Source organism: Haliotis asinina, chromosome 11, assembly GCF_037392515.1.
Source record: "Haliotis asinina isolate JCU_RB_2024 chromosome 11, JCU_Hal_asi_v2, whole genome shotgun sequence".
NCBI classification, from domain to species: Eukaryota; Metazoa; Mollusca; class Gastropoda; order Lepetellida; family Haliotidae; genus Haliotis; species Haliotis asinina.
The window spans coordinates 23288529-23306703 of NC_090290.1; the positions used below are offsets into that span (position 1 = coordinate 23288529).

At 36.5% G+C, this 18175-nt stretch overlaps 1 protein-coding gene across 1 annotated transcript in view; it reads right to left on the bottom strand.

The window, feature by feature from the left end:
- The window catches only part of LOC137255344 (rap guanine nucleotide exchange factor 4-like), an 86882-nt gene that overhangs the window by 16403 nt on the left and 52304 nt on the right, over positions 1-18175 (bottom strand). The window contains exons 9-20 of the mRNA XM_067792790.1: positions 17394-17539; positions 15418-15494; positions 14563-14630; positions 14005-14083; positions 11763-11875; positions 10541-10662; positions 10210-10288; positions 9261-9411; positions 6134-6231; positions 3612-3739; positions 814-960; positions 178-275 (exon numbers count right to left, since the gene is read on the bottom strand). Of these exons, the coding sequence (XP_067648891.1) occupies positions 178-275; positions 814-960; positions 3612-3739; positions 6134-6231; positions 9261-9411; positions 10210-10288; positions 10541-10662; positions 11763-11875; positions 14005-14083; positions 14563-14630; positions 15418-15494; positions 17394-17539 (1306 nt within the window). The remainder of the gene's footprint in view (positions 1-177; positions 276-813; positions 961-3611; positions 3740-6133; positions 6232-9260; positions 9412-10209; positions 10289-10540; positions 10663-11762; positions 11876-14004; positions 14084-14562; positions 14631-15417; positions 15495-17393; positions 17540-18175) is intronic.

The window sequence follows — 18175 nt, forward strand, 5'->3', positions numbered from 1 at the left end:
CCCAGGTTGGATAAGGTATTCTGACAAAATTATTTCATTGCCATGCTTTAGAAAAAAGCACTGAATGTTCTGGCACTCAGTGACTGAAAAATATTCTGGAATTGTCTCTAGAAATAATACCAAACTGATAAGAAACAGACTGGCGCTGTATTTCCCCTGTCCAGGTACAATAGTTACCAGGGCATCAAGGTGCTCCCGTGGGGTCACGAACAGCCGCCCGTTGAGACTCAGGCCTGTTGTCACACACAGATCGTTGTTCTTGTATATGATTCTCTCTGAATGGGAAGGGACAAAATGCTCATGTCTGTAGTCTGTTTGCAGTTAAAACATACTGATGAATTTCACTTTAAACAATAAAACATATACCTGATAATTTTACTTTGCCAAATGAACATTTAAATCTCAGAATTTTATTCAACTTAGGATAAAAATTGCAAATTGATATTATTGGTTTGTATTTCAAGGGGGCAAGTGCAGCAGTTGGAACAGTAAAACAAATGCACATGCTAAGTGTTAACTAAGACCAATCACACAATCATTTTGAACATTGCTATGACTGCTTTTCTTTTCTTTGTCTTTAAACAAAACTCTGGATCAGACAATCCTGTGATCAACAACATAAGCATTGATATATGTAATATTTCTCTTTATGCATCAATGCACATTTAATAATATGGAAACCTGTTCCTAACAGTTGTTTTTAATTTTAGATATTAGGCATTGTTACAAAAACTCATATTTGTATCTGATGCCATAGCGATCCCCCAAATCTCCTTGAATCCCCATGCTTCATTAACATGAAGAGGCACCCACCTCCAGTAGACTTGACCTCACACAGAACCAAGTCATCTCCCAGACACAGCTTCTCTTGAGCATGAGCCACAATCTCTGCCACAACAGTATCCATGGGAACCTTGATGGTGCTGTAAGTGTGATCAGCACAAAACACCTTGAAGATGTCTGCAATAATGTATAAAGAGTTATCTACATGAAGATTGTTTGTATATTTCAATTCAAAGATTTTCAAATCTGATGTTTCACAGGAAGCAGTCTAAGTAAACTGAGTCTCAGTGTATTTCGTTACATTCCACCACTGAGTCTAACAAAACCTAGTAGAAGGTCGCGTCAGGTAACCTTTGAGGGACCAATGGCCGTCCAATCAAACGCGAGATGGTTAAATAGATTTAACCAATCAGACAACGGCAACTATTTAGGAATCGGAGGAACTTTCAAAATATTCAGGTCACTGACACAGATCTCTCCACAAACAAAAAGTCTGCATGTAACACAATTGCTTGACCTGCAGTATATACGCTTTGGGGTTTCTGTTGGCATGGTTACCATTAGCTAATATTCCGCAAGATGACATCCTTGAATATTGCCAAAAACATTATTTTTAGCGACTGTTTACTCACCGTTGTCATGGTTGTGCGTACGCCGTGTGCATCACCCGGAAGCGATCATACGTTAAATAGCATTCGGAATGATTCGGGTACGAACCTTTTCGAGGTAAAAAGTTCAAAAGGTATGTGCGAATGTGCACTTTTGAGATTTGGTAAGCTGTGCTCTGATTGGTCAATCTCAAAGGTTACCTGACGCGACCTCCCATAACGTCTTGTTAGACTCAGTAGTGGAGTGTAACGAAAAGTACTGAGGAAAAGTTTACTGAGACTGCACAGGAGGCTGCTTTGGGCCATTTGTGTGTTGATGTTTGTGCTTGGTATTTCAAGTTAAAAATTTAAAGGACTAAGATGAATGTTGAAATTTTAACTTTGTGTCTTGAAATTTCAGAAAAAGAGAATAAATGGCCATAAATGGCTTCATTGAAAACCTGGTATTTCTTGAATTAAAACTATCGGCATACATATCAAATTTTGAATCACATTTCAGAACATCCTGCTACTTTTTTCTAGGATATTTTCTAACATTGTCCCTTACATAAGCTTTCACATGGAATACTACAGTATCTGATACACAGAGATGCCAACCATTCAAATTTTAGAGTTACTGCAATTTTCAATTACAAAATCCACTCTCCAAATTGTCTTTAAAAACCATTGAATTTTTTTTAACGGTATGCAAATTTATTAGTCATCAGTGATTTATTTGAGTTGAAACACCAGTAAAAGCATTTGAAGGCTTTGCATGTGATCTTTTGTGCTGACTTGTGTACATTGTGTGTTATTGACGTTGAAGTGTCTTAGCCTGTATGTAGTACAAGTTTCACGCACACCACCAACTCACTCCTTCAGTGCTTAGGCCTTACTTTCAGCCAGATGTGACTCCATTTTCATTACATTCAGGGTTGATATCTTTGAACAGATTGTGAGTGAGGGAGTTAAGTTTTCTGCCACACTTAGCAATATTTCAGCTATATGACAGTGGTCAGTAAATAATCGAGTCTGGACCAAACAATCCAGTGGACTATGCACTGAGTCGTACTACGCAATTGGGATACAACCAATTCAGCAAACCTGACCACCTGATCCCATTAGTTGCCTCCTGGAAATCAATTCTATCCCAGATCTTCATGGGAGAACACATTCTGATCATTAGTATTGGTCTTAATACTGTGACCAACAAAAGACTGCATGCTGATAAGTCACAGACCTGTGGCAGGGAACAGATTGCAGACTCTCCCCTTTTAAAAGGTCTTTTGTTATGTTTGTCAGTAACATATAATCAACACCGAGAGGATTGATCATGGCTTGCAAAAATCTATGCCTGTGACCTCAATAACTCTGGACATCAATAGGCTTTCATATAGGCCATCAGTATATTATATTTATGTAATTCTTTACACTGTGTATATTGAACAAACACATATTGGCTGGATGTTTTAAGCACATATCTTCTTTTTCATTTTGGCTGTGGGGTAGGTTGAAATTCATTGCTGAGAGCAAGTAAAATGAATTGATAAACAAATTTAACAGATCTTTTTAAAATTTCTCTTCCATAAAGGTGCACTCTTAATTGCCTCACAAAACATTTAAGTTAAAACATTTAAGTTTAAAACATTTGAGCCATATTTTCCTACTCAACTGTCATGAAATATTAACGTAACTTGACCTGAGGATATATATCTTTGGAAATATCCTCAGGTCAAGTTAGGTTAATATTAATATAAAAGATAAAATCCTCATCCAAAATTTTGTTTATGTAAATTAATAGAGTTGTCACATAGATTATCAAACTATCTCAAGCAGTGAGAGAAAATCTTAAAGCAATGAAAAGTAACCCAAACGAAACATATAGTAACCTCAAGGCTACTAACAACAATGTAAAGTAACTGTACACAAGCTGTAAGAGATTGTCCCTCTACTCCTCCCAAAATGTTCAAGGGTTGGTTGGTTTGTTGTTGTTTAATGCTGCAGTCAGCAATATTCCAGCTGTATGGCAGTGGTCTGCAAATAATTGAGTCTGGATCAGACAATCCAGTGATCAACAGCATGAGCAACGATCTACGCAATAGGGATACAATGACACTGGTCAACCAAGTCAGCCAGTATGACAACCTGATCCCTTTAGTTGCCTGTTATTACAAGCATGGCTATTTGAAGACCCGGATTTTCCTGGGTATAATTAATGTTATACTGAGACAAGTCCCTTACTTTCATCTGAAGGCTTGATGGGTCTCTTCTTCTTGGACGTTTCACTCAGGCTGACCTTGGAGGCCTTCCGGCTGAGGATAAGCACTGGAGTTATCTTCCTTTTGGCTATCTTCCCTTCTGGTGGAGAACTGCAACAGTGAGTGAGTGAGTTAGTGAGTGAGTGAGTGAGTGAATGATTGAGTGAGTGTTTTTCAAAAGGAAGCAATTACCAATATTGCATGTCCAGAATGTACAGTATGGTTCAAAATTATTGAGAATAGCTAAAGCATTTCATATTATTAAACGAGAACAAATCAGATAAAATTGAATGTATTGTGAAAGTGAACTGACCTTTTCATGTTGTGTAGGTAACAATTTAATATTTTATCAAGTCTCCTTGAGCTTCACGGCACAGTCTAAGACGGGTAGGCATACTTCCTATCAGAGAGGTTAGTGTCTCGTGAGTTATGCTGTCCCAGTATTGGACCACTTCTCTCTTCATGTCTTCAATTTTTGTCAACCCCTTTTGATTCACACATTCCTTCATCATCCCCCAAATGTTCTCAATGGGATTAAGTCAGGACTATATGCAGGAAATGGTAATGCAGTCACATTTTTCTCTTGAAACCACTGCTTGGCATGTTTTGCAATGTGTTTAGGATCATTATCTTGCAGCAAAATCCAGTCATTTCCATAAAACACATGTGCACTTGGAAGGAGAAAATTATCTAATATGTTAGTGTAGCGTTGACTTGTCAGATTTCCCTCAAACACACACAGCGGGGTCGTTTCTAATAAGGATATCCCTCCCCATACATGAAACTTTGGACTGTATTTAGGTCGTCGATACAACGGTGCTGACGCAGACTTTGTCAATATTTTCACATTATTGGGATATACCCATATTGAGCTTTCATCAGTAAAAATCACATTTTCCCAGTCAAAGTTTTCATGTGCCAAACACGACTCAACACGCCTGTCTTTATGTTCTTGTTTCATGAGAGGAGAAGGAATTCCAGTCTTTTTCTCCCATCCAAGATCAATCAAATTTCTTCTAACTGTAGATTTTGATACAACTGTTGATCCCCTTTCTATCATTTCATACCTGATGTTGGAGATGCTTGCCCTTTGCTTTTTAGACGCTAAAATTCCCAGCCGGACGCGATCTGAGAAGTCCAATTTTCTGGGTCTCCCTGCTCCTTTCTGATGCCCAAAATCCTTTCCCTCTTTAAAATTCTTCCTAATCCTATACACAGTAGAAAGAGGAGTTCCTGTTCTCTCTGCCAGTGTATTTACATCATCAATTCCTTGATTACACAACTCAAAAATCAACCTTCTTTTATCTTCAGCAGACATTGTTGACAGTGCTGAGGAAAATGACGTCTGCTACAAATTCAGGGGAGGTAACTCTAATTGTACTATACTCAGTAGGCCAAGATGAGTTACCTCCCTTATACCATTACTTAGTTTTAAGTATCAGTGACTCAGTTGAGGTGTTAGGATAGCTCAAAGTAAGAAGAAAAATTCTCAATAATTATGAACCAGACTATAAGACATACAACAAAATTGTTCTCAACTAAATATAAGGAATTTATTCAGGATTCCCAACTATACTGAACCACAAAAGAAATGTTGCAGTTCAAAATCAAATACAATTTTTTTTTTGCAAAATAGTGTTTTCATTATGATTGCATCATTGTATCATGGTTTTCAATACAAATTGATAGTTATTACTGACACCAGTGTGTTGTCTGATGAAAGTGCATACCAGCTAAACACACCTAAAAAGGCAGAAGTGGTAAATGGTTCTGTATGACATTCGTGAAAATGAAAGTGCATGTGCATATAGTGACAACATTACCTATGAAAGCAAAACCCAAACTTGCCCCAAATTATGTTTGTGTTGACACAACTGCCATGACACAAACTACGAGAGACCTGAGTCTTCTACAATAGTCTGCACTCAGTTGGGATTCAAGTCCAACCGTTAAGACGAGATTCAAAGAAGATTGAATGACCTCCAACCAAGGTAGACAACTGCGGATGGACTTGATCACACACCTTGCAGAGCATGGACCCAAGAGCTTTCATCAAACGGCTAATTCATTCCAAGTACAGAGGATGCAATGCTTTCATAGATGTCCATGGAGGCCATACACAATGCTGACTTTAGGGTATCTTAGTGGTACCAGTTTTGGTGATTTTGTTTGTGTGAACTCTAAATGTGATTCCCGCAAATGTGTTAACCATAATGTCAAGTTTGAACTCAATCCTCTGCTTATATTGTTACTGACAGTGAATATGCATTAAGAAACCACTATCAGTGTGACATTTCTTTTGTGGTTCAGTATATCTGCGTTTGGGAAAAGAATTATACTATTGTTCAAAATAATTTCTTTTCTAAATGTTTTCTTTTCTCACAAATATTAAGGAGATGTAAAAAGCCATTCAGACTTTGGTTGAATATTGGCCTATAAGCATGTAATGATACAACCCTGGAAAGTACACTTTTATGTGGTCTGGCTTGAGGAGTTTGGACTTACTTGCTTTTTGACTGATCAGCAATCGTCTCCAGGAGTTCCAGCTCCTCTGACAGAGCTGGGTAGATGACGCTATCTTCTTCCACAGCATGCTGCAGTTCCTGTTGATGTGAACAGACCTTGAGTACACCACACACCTCTCTAGCAGAAACAAACATGTACAAGACAGGTATAAAATCCTGGACAATCAGGTATTTTGAAAGCTGTGTACAGTCTGTTTGGGTAAAAAAACCTGAAGAATCATAATTTAACTCCAAATCAGTCAAGATCAAACATTCATTTCAATGCAGTTTGTAACACCACTGACATTCAAAGGCACAAAACTCTTGCAGACTTAAATTTCAGATAATACTACTATAGCTATTTAGAATATATCTTGAGTCTAATCAATTTTCACTCCACAGATAAAATACACACATTTTCAGAAACTTTTGACCAAAGAACTAAACTTTTCTGAAAGTAATAGTTTAAAAGTACATGTGAACTGAATTTCAATGCCAAAGGTTGCAAGGGTCCTTTACACTAGCTGTTTGAACAGAGTCAGGTGGATTAGTACTACCCATGAAACTTCTGTTCATGGTCTGATAAGCATTTGCTAATGACCAATCACATTCTTCTGGTTGATCTTATTGGTAATGGAGAACTTTCTGATCATGTAGGATAGCACCATATGCTATATACAATATCGCATGATTCAGAGATTTGTAGGGCTGAGTATACACATATTTATTGATTGACAGTGAATGACACTAATTGTGCATGTCAATCCTATTTTCTACATTATAAGTCTCTAAAACATGTTATGGTTTTGATCACAGAAATTTTAAAGTTATGTTGAATTCTCATGGATTCTGTCCTTTTCTTTATACAACTGATAGTATTTGAGTAAGCAGTCTTGTCACTGAATTACAAAGGCAGATTTTGATTTAAACAATAAAGATAATCACCAAAATTTTTTATTTTATTTGTCATTTACTCAGTATACCGGTTCTCAGAAAAAAAATATTGCAATACATGGTTTGAAAAGTGCATTGCAATATATCGGTATACTGGTAATACCGTGCAGCCCTATAGATTTGTATTTAACACTTAAAGTATAAACTTCAGTCTTTGACGTCACTGCTGACTTAACAACTTACTGAAATATCTTTTGAGCTTAAGAAATTATTCATGTGAATTGTTTTAAGATTTGTAGTGTTATAAAAGCAAAAACTGAAACGCACTGTTTTCACGGTTGTATTTCAAACATCACATGTTCATTATTATAACAATACTGTTTCAATGGTCAGCAAGTATTACAATACTGTTACAATAGTCAACAAGTATTACGATACTGTTACAATAGTCAACAAGTATTACAATACTGCTTCAATATAGTCAACAAGTATTACAATACTGTGTCAATAGTCAACAAGTATCACAATACTCTTTCAATAGTCAACAGGTATTACAATACTGTTTCAATAGTCAACCTTTATTACAAAACTGTTTCAATAGTCAAAAGTATTACAATACTGTTACAATAGTCAACAAGTATTACGATACTGTTACAATAGTCAACAAGTATTACAATACTGTTTCAATATAGTCAACAAGTATTACAATACTGTTTCAATAGTCAACAAGTATCACAATACTCTTTCAATAGTCAACAGGTATTACAATACTGTTTCAATAGTCAACAGGTATTACAAAACTGTTTCAATAGTCAAAAGTATTACAATACTGTTACAATAGTCAACAAGTATTACAATACTGTTTCAATAGTCAACAAGTATTACAATACTGTTTCAGTAGTCAACAAATATTATAATACTGTTTCAATAGTCAACAGGTATCACAATACTCTTTCAATAGTCAACAGGTATCACAATACTCTTTCAATAGTCAACAGGTATTACAATACTGTTTCAGTAGTCAACAAATATTATAATACTGTTTCAATAGTCAACAGGTATTACAATACTGTCAACAAGTATTACAATACTGTTTCAGTATAGTCAACAAGTATTACAATACTGTTTCAACAGTCAACAGGTATCACAATACTCTTTCAATAGTCAACAGGTATCACAATACTCTTTCAATAGTCAACAGGTATTACAATACTGTTTCAGTAGTCAACAAATATTATAATACTGTTTCAATAGTCAACAGGTATTACAATACTGTTTCAACAGTCAACAAATATTACAATACTGTCAACAAGTATTACAATACTGTTTCAGTATAGTCAACAAGTATTACAATACTGTTTCAACAGTCAACAGGTATCACAATACTCTTTCAATAGTCAACAGGTATCACAATACTCTTTCAATAGTCAACAAGTATTACAATACTGTTTCAGTAGTCAACAAATATTATAATACTGTTTCAATAGTCAACAGGTATTACAATACTGTTTCAACAGTCAACAGGTATCACAATACTCTTTCAATAGTCAAAAAGTATTACAATACTGTTTCAGTAGTCAACAAATATTACAATACTGTTTCAATAGTCAAAAGTATTACAATACTGTTTCAATAGTCAACAGGTATCACAATACTCTTTCAATAGTCAACAAGTATTACAATACTGTTTCAATAGTCAACAAATATTACAATACTGTCAACAAGTATTACAATACTGTTTCAGTATAGTCAACAAGTATTACAATACTGTTACAACAGTCAACAGGTATCACAATACTCTTTCAATAGTCAACAAGTATTACAATACTGTTTCCATAGTCAACAAGTATTACAATGCTGTTTCAATAGTCAACAAATATTACAATACTGTCAACAAGTATTACAATACTGTTTCAGTATAGTCAACAAGTATTACAATACTGTTACAACAGTCAACAGGTATCACAATACTCTTTCAATAGTCAACAAGTATTACAATACTGTTTCCATAGACAACAAGTATTACAATGCTGTTGTGATAGTTGACAATTACCACAATGTAGTTTACAATTATCACAATACTGTTGCAGTAGTCAACAATTACCACAATGTAATCAACAATTACCACAATGTAGTCAACAATTACCACAATACTGTTGCAATAGTGTGGTGCACCATTTCCTCATAATCACAAAAGTGAAAACAGTACAAATAGCATATATACATCACCATACCTCCATAAAATTCCTGATGACCTTATCATCATAAAAATCCTCAGACACAATGCTCTGCCACTCCTGTACAAACAGAACCACACTGCGTTTGTGTGTCTCCATGTACTCGGCTATCTCCTGGTCAGTTCCCTGTGTGGCTGCAGCATGGTAACTCTCTCGTCAAGGAATCATCCGAGATGAAGATATTACATATACACATACTACCATCTGCTGTAATAAGTCTGTGATGGTGGGGTAGTCTAGTGGTTAAAGCATTCACTAGTCATGCTGAAGACCCTGTTCGATTCCCCACATGGGTACAAGGAGTTAAATCCATTTCTGGTGTACCCTGTAGATGATATTGCTGGAATAATGCTAAATGCAACATAAAACTAAACTCACTCACTCTGATAAGGCTGACATTGTATAGAACTAGTTCAACTAACAGAATATGAGAAATATAATATATTTTTGGGCATATTTCAGTAGGGTTTTGTCTGTAATTGAAATTTCCACACAGATATCATTGTGTCATGTGAGCACCCCTTCACTCTCACCATCACTCACAATTCACAAATAAACATTTATTTAAGATTTGCATACATTCTTGTGACACATATACATGATTTCACTCTATGATGTCATGCTGATTTACTTAATGTGTCAGTAACTTTGCGATGCTAATGGCAAAATTTTGTTCTTAAAATCTGGGTAAAGAACATGAGAATCCAGGAGTTTTTAGAAATGGGGGTGCACATAAATCATGAAGTCCAAAGGTTAGGGGAAATGCTTCTACAAGGAATATTTTTTCAGAGGAGTGGGGATGCTCTGGATCCATGCCAGAAGAAAGAAACCAGCACACTGGAATGAATCCCAACAACACTTCAACCAACCAAAGTGCAGCTTTATATATATATCTCAGTTATTCATTTTACAATCCCTGATAATTAAAGATTAACACCAAGGATACTGGTTCATCAGAGCCTGGCACAGTCTCTCATTGGGCATAAAGATCACTTGAGTCAGAAGAAAATCTTCCAAGAAATTATCTGCAAAATTAAATGACTAATCACAATTCAAATTCAATCACACGTGACAAACACAACCCAACGAAACAGACAATTCAACACTGAAACATGCATGAGTAATCAGCACAGAACTCTGAATCTTAGGCTTAAATTAGCAATACTTTTACAAATCTGAATATTCATGAATCTGATTTAAAACACTAGATTACAGCATGCATCGAATTTAGTATAAATGGAAATTGAAGAAATGAAAAAGTTTCAAATGTCACGTACGCTTACGTTTGGAGATGGCCGCCACCTCCACGCCTGTATCCTCCGTGGACTTGTCTACCGGCAGCCACGTCTCTAGCAGGTGCTCCAGCATCTTCTCAGGTGTCCCAGCCATTACCGAATACCTGGCATTTAAACAAGCCTCAGTTATTCATTGTGACGCAAGCCCTTTGTATTGTGGATCCATTCATTTGTTTGTGTATTGTTTAACAGAACAATATTCCAGCCATATGGTGGCAGTCTGTAATTAATTGAGTCTTTGCAAGATAGTCCAGGGGTTGATATCATGAACATCAATGTATCAAAGTAGCTACTGGACTTATTCTGGCATCCTGACAATAATTCAGAAGGACAGCCTTTCAAAGGCCATCTTGCAAACCACTGAGCCACAAAGAAAGGAGAGCACACATTGGGACATATGAGACATCAGCATCAAGGGTATTGCCACAAGAATGTAAGGCTAAACAAAATAGTTAAATATTTCTTGGGCATCGGCATGTCACTTTTATTCGTGCACATAACATCTCTTATTGTCATTTAAAAAAAATAATTTTGACGCGTCCCGATCATCCATTTGTACAATATTAGGGTGAGTATCAGTGATTGAATCTACAAGGTGATTGAATCTACAACTCCTCAAAACATGGCTAAACTTTCCAAGCTGTATTTCTGAAAGATAAAAAATAAAATTGTGTTCCTCCCTCGTCACTTTTTTCCATAAATGTTTTTTTCAAAGTCCTACTGCCCTCGTCACTTTTGAAAAATTGTACCTGAGAAACATTTAATTTTTCTATGCAGCCTAAGCAGTGCCCAATGACCAAGGGTTAGTGAGTGAGGATGGTTTTATGCCGCTTTTAGCAATATTACAACAATATCACAGCAAAGGACACCAAAAATGAGCACCCCACATAATTATGGCATTATAATTGGCATGACAACCGAATCCCAGCACAGAGTGATCAATTCACCATGTTTGTTGTTTAAAGTCGCATCCAGCAATATTCTAGCTAGCTGACTGAGGCTACATCAGTGAATCCAGTGACCAACAACATGGGCATCGATCTACACAACTGAGATACATTACACAATTGTGTCAATAAGGTCATGAGCCTGACTACCCAATCCTGTTAGCTGCCTTTGAAACAATCATGGGTTCCATTTTTTAAGTTATGTTTAAGCAAATGACAGGTTACAGCAAGAATGGTAAAAAAAGCTATGGACTTACTTGTAGTGTGCCCGCACAGTCCCATCAGGACCTTCAATGTTTGTTGGGATCTTCTCCAGGACCAGGACGTCCTCCCCATGCTCCTTCAGCCGCACTGTATTTGCCTCCACGTCCTGACAACATACATCGCTACACATGCAGAGAGAGACAAGCACCAATGTGACAAGATTAGTTCCCAAAATTAGAGCCTAAATGCCCTGAAGAATCAGGACTTAAATAGTCCATGTCATGAGATACGAGCCATGATCATTTGATCTATTTGGATATGAGGAACAGGTACACTGGTATGTCTGGAAGTGTGGGCACTTAAAAGATAACTTCCATTTTCTAACCTAATTACAAACACTATTCAGGGATCTGTCATTTGTTTTACAACGTGGTACATTTATCAATGGCAGCAAAATCATAATTTGTTTTTCAAAAGACCATATTTGTGTCACCCTTCACACATTTTAGAAGTACAATATGGCAAGTATATATTATATATTGAACAAACTTTATCAATAACAACTTCTTTTATTTGCATTCATGAAGTTGTTTTCCAGAAAGCGTGCTCTAGATCACCCTCCACTGTCTATTAACAAAATACAAGTTGTCAAAGTAGTTGGTTGAGACTCAGTGTCCTCACAAGCAGAAGTAAAGTACATGGTGACGGCTAAAACTGGTTTTCCTCAGCAGCCAATAAAGTGATTAATGTGCAGTCCACAGCAAGGGTTGGTTAGTCTAGGACTGACTTGTCAATTGACAATATCAAATGGTCAATTTACTCTGATTGTTTCTGTAACAGCGGCCATATTGATTTTTTCTAAATTTGAAGGTAACCATAAATTGCAAGTTAGAACATCATAGAGCACTAGATCAAAAGTCCGGTCTGGCACAACCTTTGTAAATGAGAGTAGAATCAGATATGAAAGATCTTTTGATACATGCTCAAACAAGGAGAAGCATCACAGATCAACAAAGGTTGCTACTTAACAAACGTTAAACAACTTTTCTGCTTGTGTTTATTTATTTAACACAATCCTCAGAGGGTATTGCAGTTCAGTGATGGCAGCCTGTACATAATCAAGTGTGGACTATGAGTGAGTCAATGAGTCAGTGAGTCAGTGAGTCAGTGAGTCACTTCAATCAAAGCATTACATTCCAGCAATATCACTGCAAGGACACCTGTAATGGGTTTCACACACTGCACCTATATGGGGAATCAAACCCAGGTCTTCGGTGTGATGAGCAAATGACTTAACAACTAGGCTACTCCATCACCCTATAGATGATTATCTTGACTAGCAGTGAATGAATTTGGTTTTACCCTACTTGTAGCAATATTCCAGCTATATCATACACTGTTCTTCACACACTGTACCCACGTGAGGAATCAAACCCAGGTGTCACAAGCAAACACTGTAACCACTAGGCCATCCCTGGACTGGGAATCAGGACAAATCCTGATCAAGTGGGTTTTCTTGGTCGCTGCTTGTGACAAGTTTAAGTTGCTGGAGATTAATTTCAAACATGGGAAATAACTACTTAACCACAGAGTGCAGAAAGTAGCACAAGTCAAGTGATTTTAAACAAAAACATTTATAAATTATATATATAAAGAGGGAAACAAATATGCGAAAATATGAAAGCACACATGGTCCTTTATTCTTTGTACCTCACTGTGGGTGAGAACCTGAGAATACATAAAGGAACACAGCGATGAGATGTTCTCTTATTTGTTTCCCTCAGTATATAATGAACTGAGGGATACAGCAAACTATCCCAGATGGACTCAACCAAACAAAAGTAGTTGCGTGTGACTTTTCATTGGGAATATGATGTTAAAAAGTTCATGTTCACAATGTTTTCATGCTGTATGTCTTTTGAACTAAACATGAATTTCACAGATATTATATATGGGATTACGCTCTCTCAGAAAATGGGACAGAACCCAATGAAAGTTCTAGAATCTGTACTTTACTCAGAAAATGGGACAGAACCCAATGAAAGTTCTAGAATCTGTACTTTACTCAGAAAATGGGACAGAACCCAATGAAAGTTCTAGAATCTGTACTTTACTCAGAAAATGGGACAGAACCCAACGAAAGTACCAGAATCTGTACTTAAATCAGAAGGTGTAATCCATAATATAACATATGCTTCGTCTGACCACTTTCTAAATGGTTCTGAATATTCATGAGTGTATATGCTTTAAAGCTTTTCACAGCAAACATTTGAAATTTAAAAGTTATCCTCCTACCCTCAAAATCCTGTTGAAATCATCTTTGTCAACCCGAAGAAAGTGACAACTGTCTTCTCTCAAGACAATTGTGGCAGCTCTGGAACAAATAATAAAAATGATTATTATACATAAAATCATTTACACTGAATTCAGGGTGACAAAAAATACCTCATTGAATTAATAACTCTGGAATATCTGCATGTTGCTGAAGGCAATCACTGTTGCCACACAACAGAATGAAGTTTCTGCTAATTTTAAAAGTGACAGTTTTTGCGATTCAGCAGTATTAAAAGTTCAACACCAAAGTATTGTGGCCCATCTGACATATCTTATACATATTCAGTTGAGGAATATTTTTATTCTGATAAGGAATACCGTCCAAGATCACAGTGCCAGTGGTTGATTTTCTTTAATCTAACATTGAAATCTTTATCTTAGACATAAAACTTTGATGCAAGAAAACATCAGAGGAGTTTCTCCTGATAATCAAGTGAAGACAATAAGAGTTAATCCTAGGCTCGGGACAATTAAACGCTAAGATGAGGTTATGCCACAATTGTGCTGAGTAATACCTACCTTGGAGCATCATTGACCAGAGCAAGCTTGCCAAAGTCATCACCTTCATGAAGAGTGCATACGATTCCCTGAAACAAGATTATTGGGGTCAATAATTTCATACATAGTGCACAATATCAATAGTAAGTGGTGTAAAAACATATTCACTCAGTCATGATAAACTGGTACCTATTGCAGTCTTCAGGAACCGGTCTTCTATCTAACATGGTTTGGCTTTCAGTGACCAAGAGTGTATAAAATCACAGTATTACACTCATATCCTGATCTGTCAGCTCTGTCTGGGAGGAAAGCCTAATGTATAACTGTGGAAATCCCATGAGATTGCAATAAAGAGAGATTGTTTTGACAAAAAATCAGCAGGGATTTACGGGTGTCCTATACACATAAACACTGATACTGGATGCAACAAAATTTAATAGTACATCCACATGGACGCAGAAAAAGTCCAGATACTTTTTGTAAAAATGTTGATCAGGTAACAATAGGTTGTCACTGAGTCTGCTACTAGTCGGGTTGTGGTATTATTTGCAGTTTAATTACTGTAACAATGTGATGATCATGATACACAATACAATAACAGTAACTGAACTACATAATATTACAATATGGTATTCATAATAATATTTAAGTGTCTGGGCTGTCCAGCACCCCTGAAAATTTGAAGTAAGAGTCCCCTGACCCTGTAATACTGGACACAAGGTAAATCTCTGACCAGAAAGAATAAAACAACCCCAGAGCAGTCAGGAAGTCAACTCAGTATGTGTCAGCAGTCTACTGGGCACACATGCACACTTAATCATCTAGAGATATTACATGTATAATGTGTCTGTATACAGCAGAACCACACCTTCTTACCTTGCCGTATATGACAACATTAACTGATCCCTTGAGGATAATGTACCATGACTTGCCCTCATCTCCCTGGTTGAACACTGCAACATGACAAAATGAATTTATTGGTGTTTTGATAATCAAAAATAAATGAATATTGACTGAAAAATAATTATTGAGTGTAAAAAACATATTTAACTGGAATTTTGTTCTCATAGCACAACAAACTGAAAATAAGTAAATTAGCTATTAAATTTAGTGAATATTCATGAACCAACATGTGCTCAACAGTGAAAACCTTATGTACACTGTACAATTTTAACCACTTTTATTGTTTAATTACAGTTCCATTGTATTTCTTGCATGCATGCATTTCAATACATTGAGTATTATTTATGAAAAAAATATTAAATAGAGAAAACATAATGGGAAAAACCTTATAATTGGTGATTATATTCAAAATGTATAAATATTTCAATTATAATCGATAATTGTTCACCGCAAGTCCTCTGATAAAGGTTGTTCGGGACTTTAAGACCCTTGCAAATTCCATTTCCTGGGTCTCAGTCGACAGATTCTACAAGGGTCTCACAGTCCCGAACAATCTTTCAAAACACTGTGTGACAAATTTAGTACCCCTAATATATCCTTTATTTACCTTATCTTTAATCATTAATATTCAACCTTTCGCAGAATGAGACCTAAAATGTTTCACCATGATCCTTCCACAATGCGGGAAATAACTCAGGATGGTTTAGTTTATGACGAAAATGATTGAATTTGAAGGTTTGTTAAACAACACATGAAATACTGAAATATTTCATTGTTTTAGACACTTCTTGACACAAACAAAGAAATTACGGCAATAATTTCATCACTTTGTTCATACTGATAATTGTATACATTAAACCTAAATTTTCGAAGTGATCAGCTGTTAATGGCACGTACAACCCTTCTAATGTGTCATGTGACCTATATGACAGATTTAGTTTGCATACCTGGCAAATCCACATAAATGGTTTTGTATGCTTTGGCTATTAACCAATCAGAAATAAAAAAAAATTATCTTAAGGGTAATAATTCTTTGTGTCTAATGTTTGCTAACTGACTAAATGGGGGATATAACGTAAAACAGATTTTATCTTGCAACAATTGTAATTTCTGTTCATAAATGTTAGAAACAACATCGCCTCACATTTACATATGACTTTATATGTCTGCACTAATTATTTTCATATTACTGGGAACTGTGATACTATAACATAACATAGTGATCTATGCAGTTCTCGGGTAGAATAGGTCTTCAGCAAGCCATGCTTGCCACAAAAGGCAACTATGCTGACTGATCGGGTGGTCAGACTCACTGACTTGGTTGACATATGTCATCTGTGCCAATTATGCAGATTGAAGCCCATGCTGTTGATCACTGGACTGTCTGGTCCCAATTAGATTATTTACAGACTGCCGGCGTACAGCTGCAATATTGCTGTGTGTGGTATAAAATTACACTCAATCACTCAGTAACTCACAAAAACTCAGTCTCAAACTGAACACCATGCGGAAACCGTATAGTCTGACTCCATGACAACCAGTCTGTTTTATCTCATTAATGATGACCACCTGCCAAGGTAACAATAAGTATCACCTCTCAGCATCTTTTGAAATGGTTTTCCTTGTTGTGATATTGCTGGAACATTGCTAAAAGTGGTATAAAACCAAATGCACTCACTCACTCTTCTGAAAAGACATAGCTAAAGACTGTATCTCTAAAACTCTCCCTAGGCACACCCTCTGTCTACCAGACCCCAGACTGTCAAAACATGCAGTGAGTTTCAGGATGTCCTAGCACAGTAGTGTGTTTGACCATGTCTACTGCAAAACTCACACTGAAATTGAAGATCCATGACATAGTTTACTTGTCTGTATCTGCTACTTAATAGAGACTCAAAATGCTGAAGTTATGGCCAGTACATCACGTTTCACTAGTATTTCTTACTTACAGACAGTACCGGCCTTGGCATGAGATTCAAAGAGAAGGACACTGGCCAGTTCCCTCTTTACCATAGTGGACAAGTGAGACAGAGCCTTGATGTGCAGTAGCTCCTCGTAGATGATCTCCAGGTCCTCGGGAGTCCGCTCATGGGCCCTACACAACACAGGCCATTCAATGCCATTCCAGCAAACAAATGGTCCAAAAGTATAATCTTCCTACTAGACATGCAAGCATCAATATCCCCCGTAATTCAAAAATACTCATGAACACGTCAAGTAGTTATGATTAAGTTAAAAGTTTTGGTGTGTATATGGCAAATTGGAAGGAGAGTATTGAAAGGCTTTAAGTTCTGTTCCAGAAAGAGGCACTACAACCAAATTCAGTTATTGCCATTAAAAAAAAATGTATCTTATTCAGAATTCCAAAGCTACCAATAGACACTTGTAGGCCACTAGACCTATCCATGTGCAAAGCATGGTGAAGAAACAGTGAACAATTTCATAATTCTGCTCCAGAAAGAGCACTACCACCAAATTCAGTTGATCTTGTACTTTTTGCCATGGAAACACAAGAATAATTTTATTCAGAAATCCCAAACTACCAAATGGCACTAGTACACCACCAGACAAATCTATGCGCAAAGTTTGGTGAAGAAATAGTGAACGGTTTTACAGTTCTGAGTCCAGATATTCGAAGCTCTCTTGGTGCTAAGATAGTGCCATACATTGACATCAGCTTACAACTATCTTAGCACTAATACAGCTTTGAAAATCTAGGCCTGCCCATGAA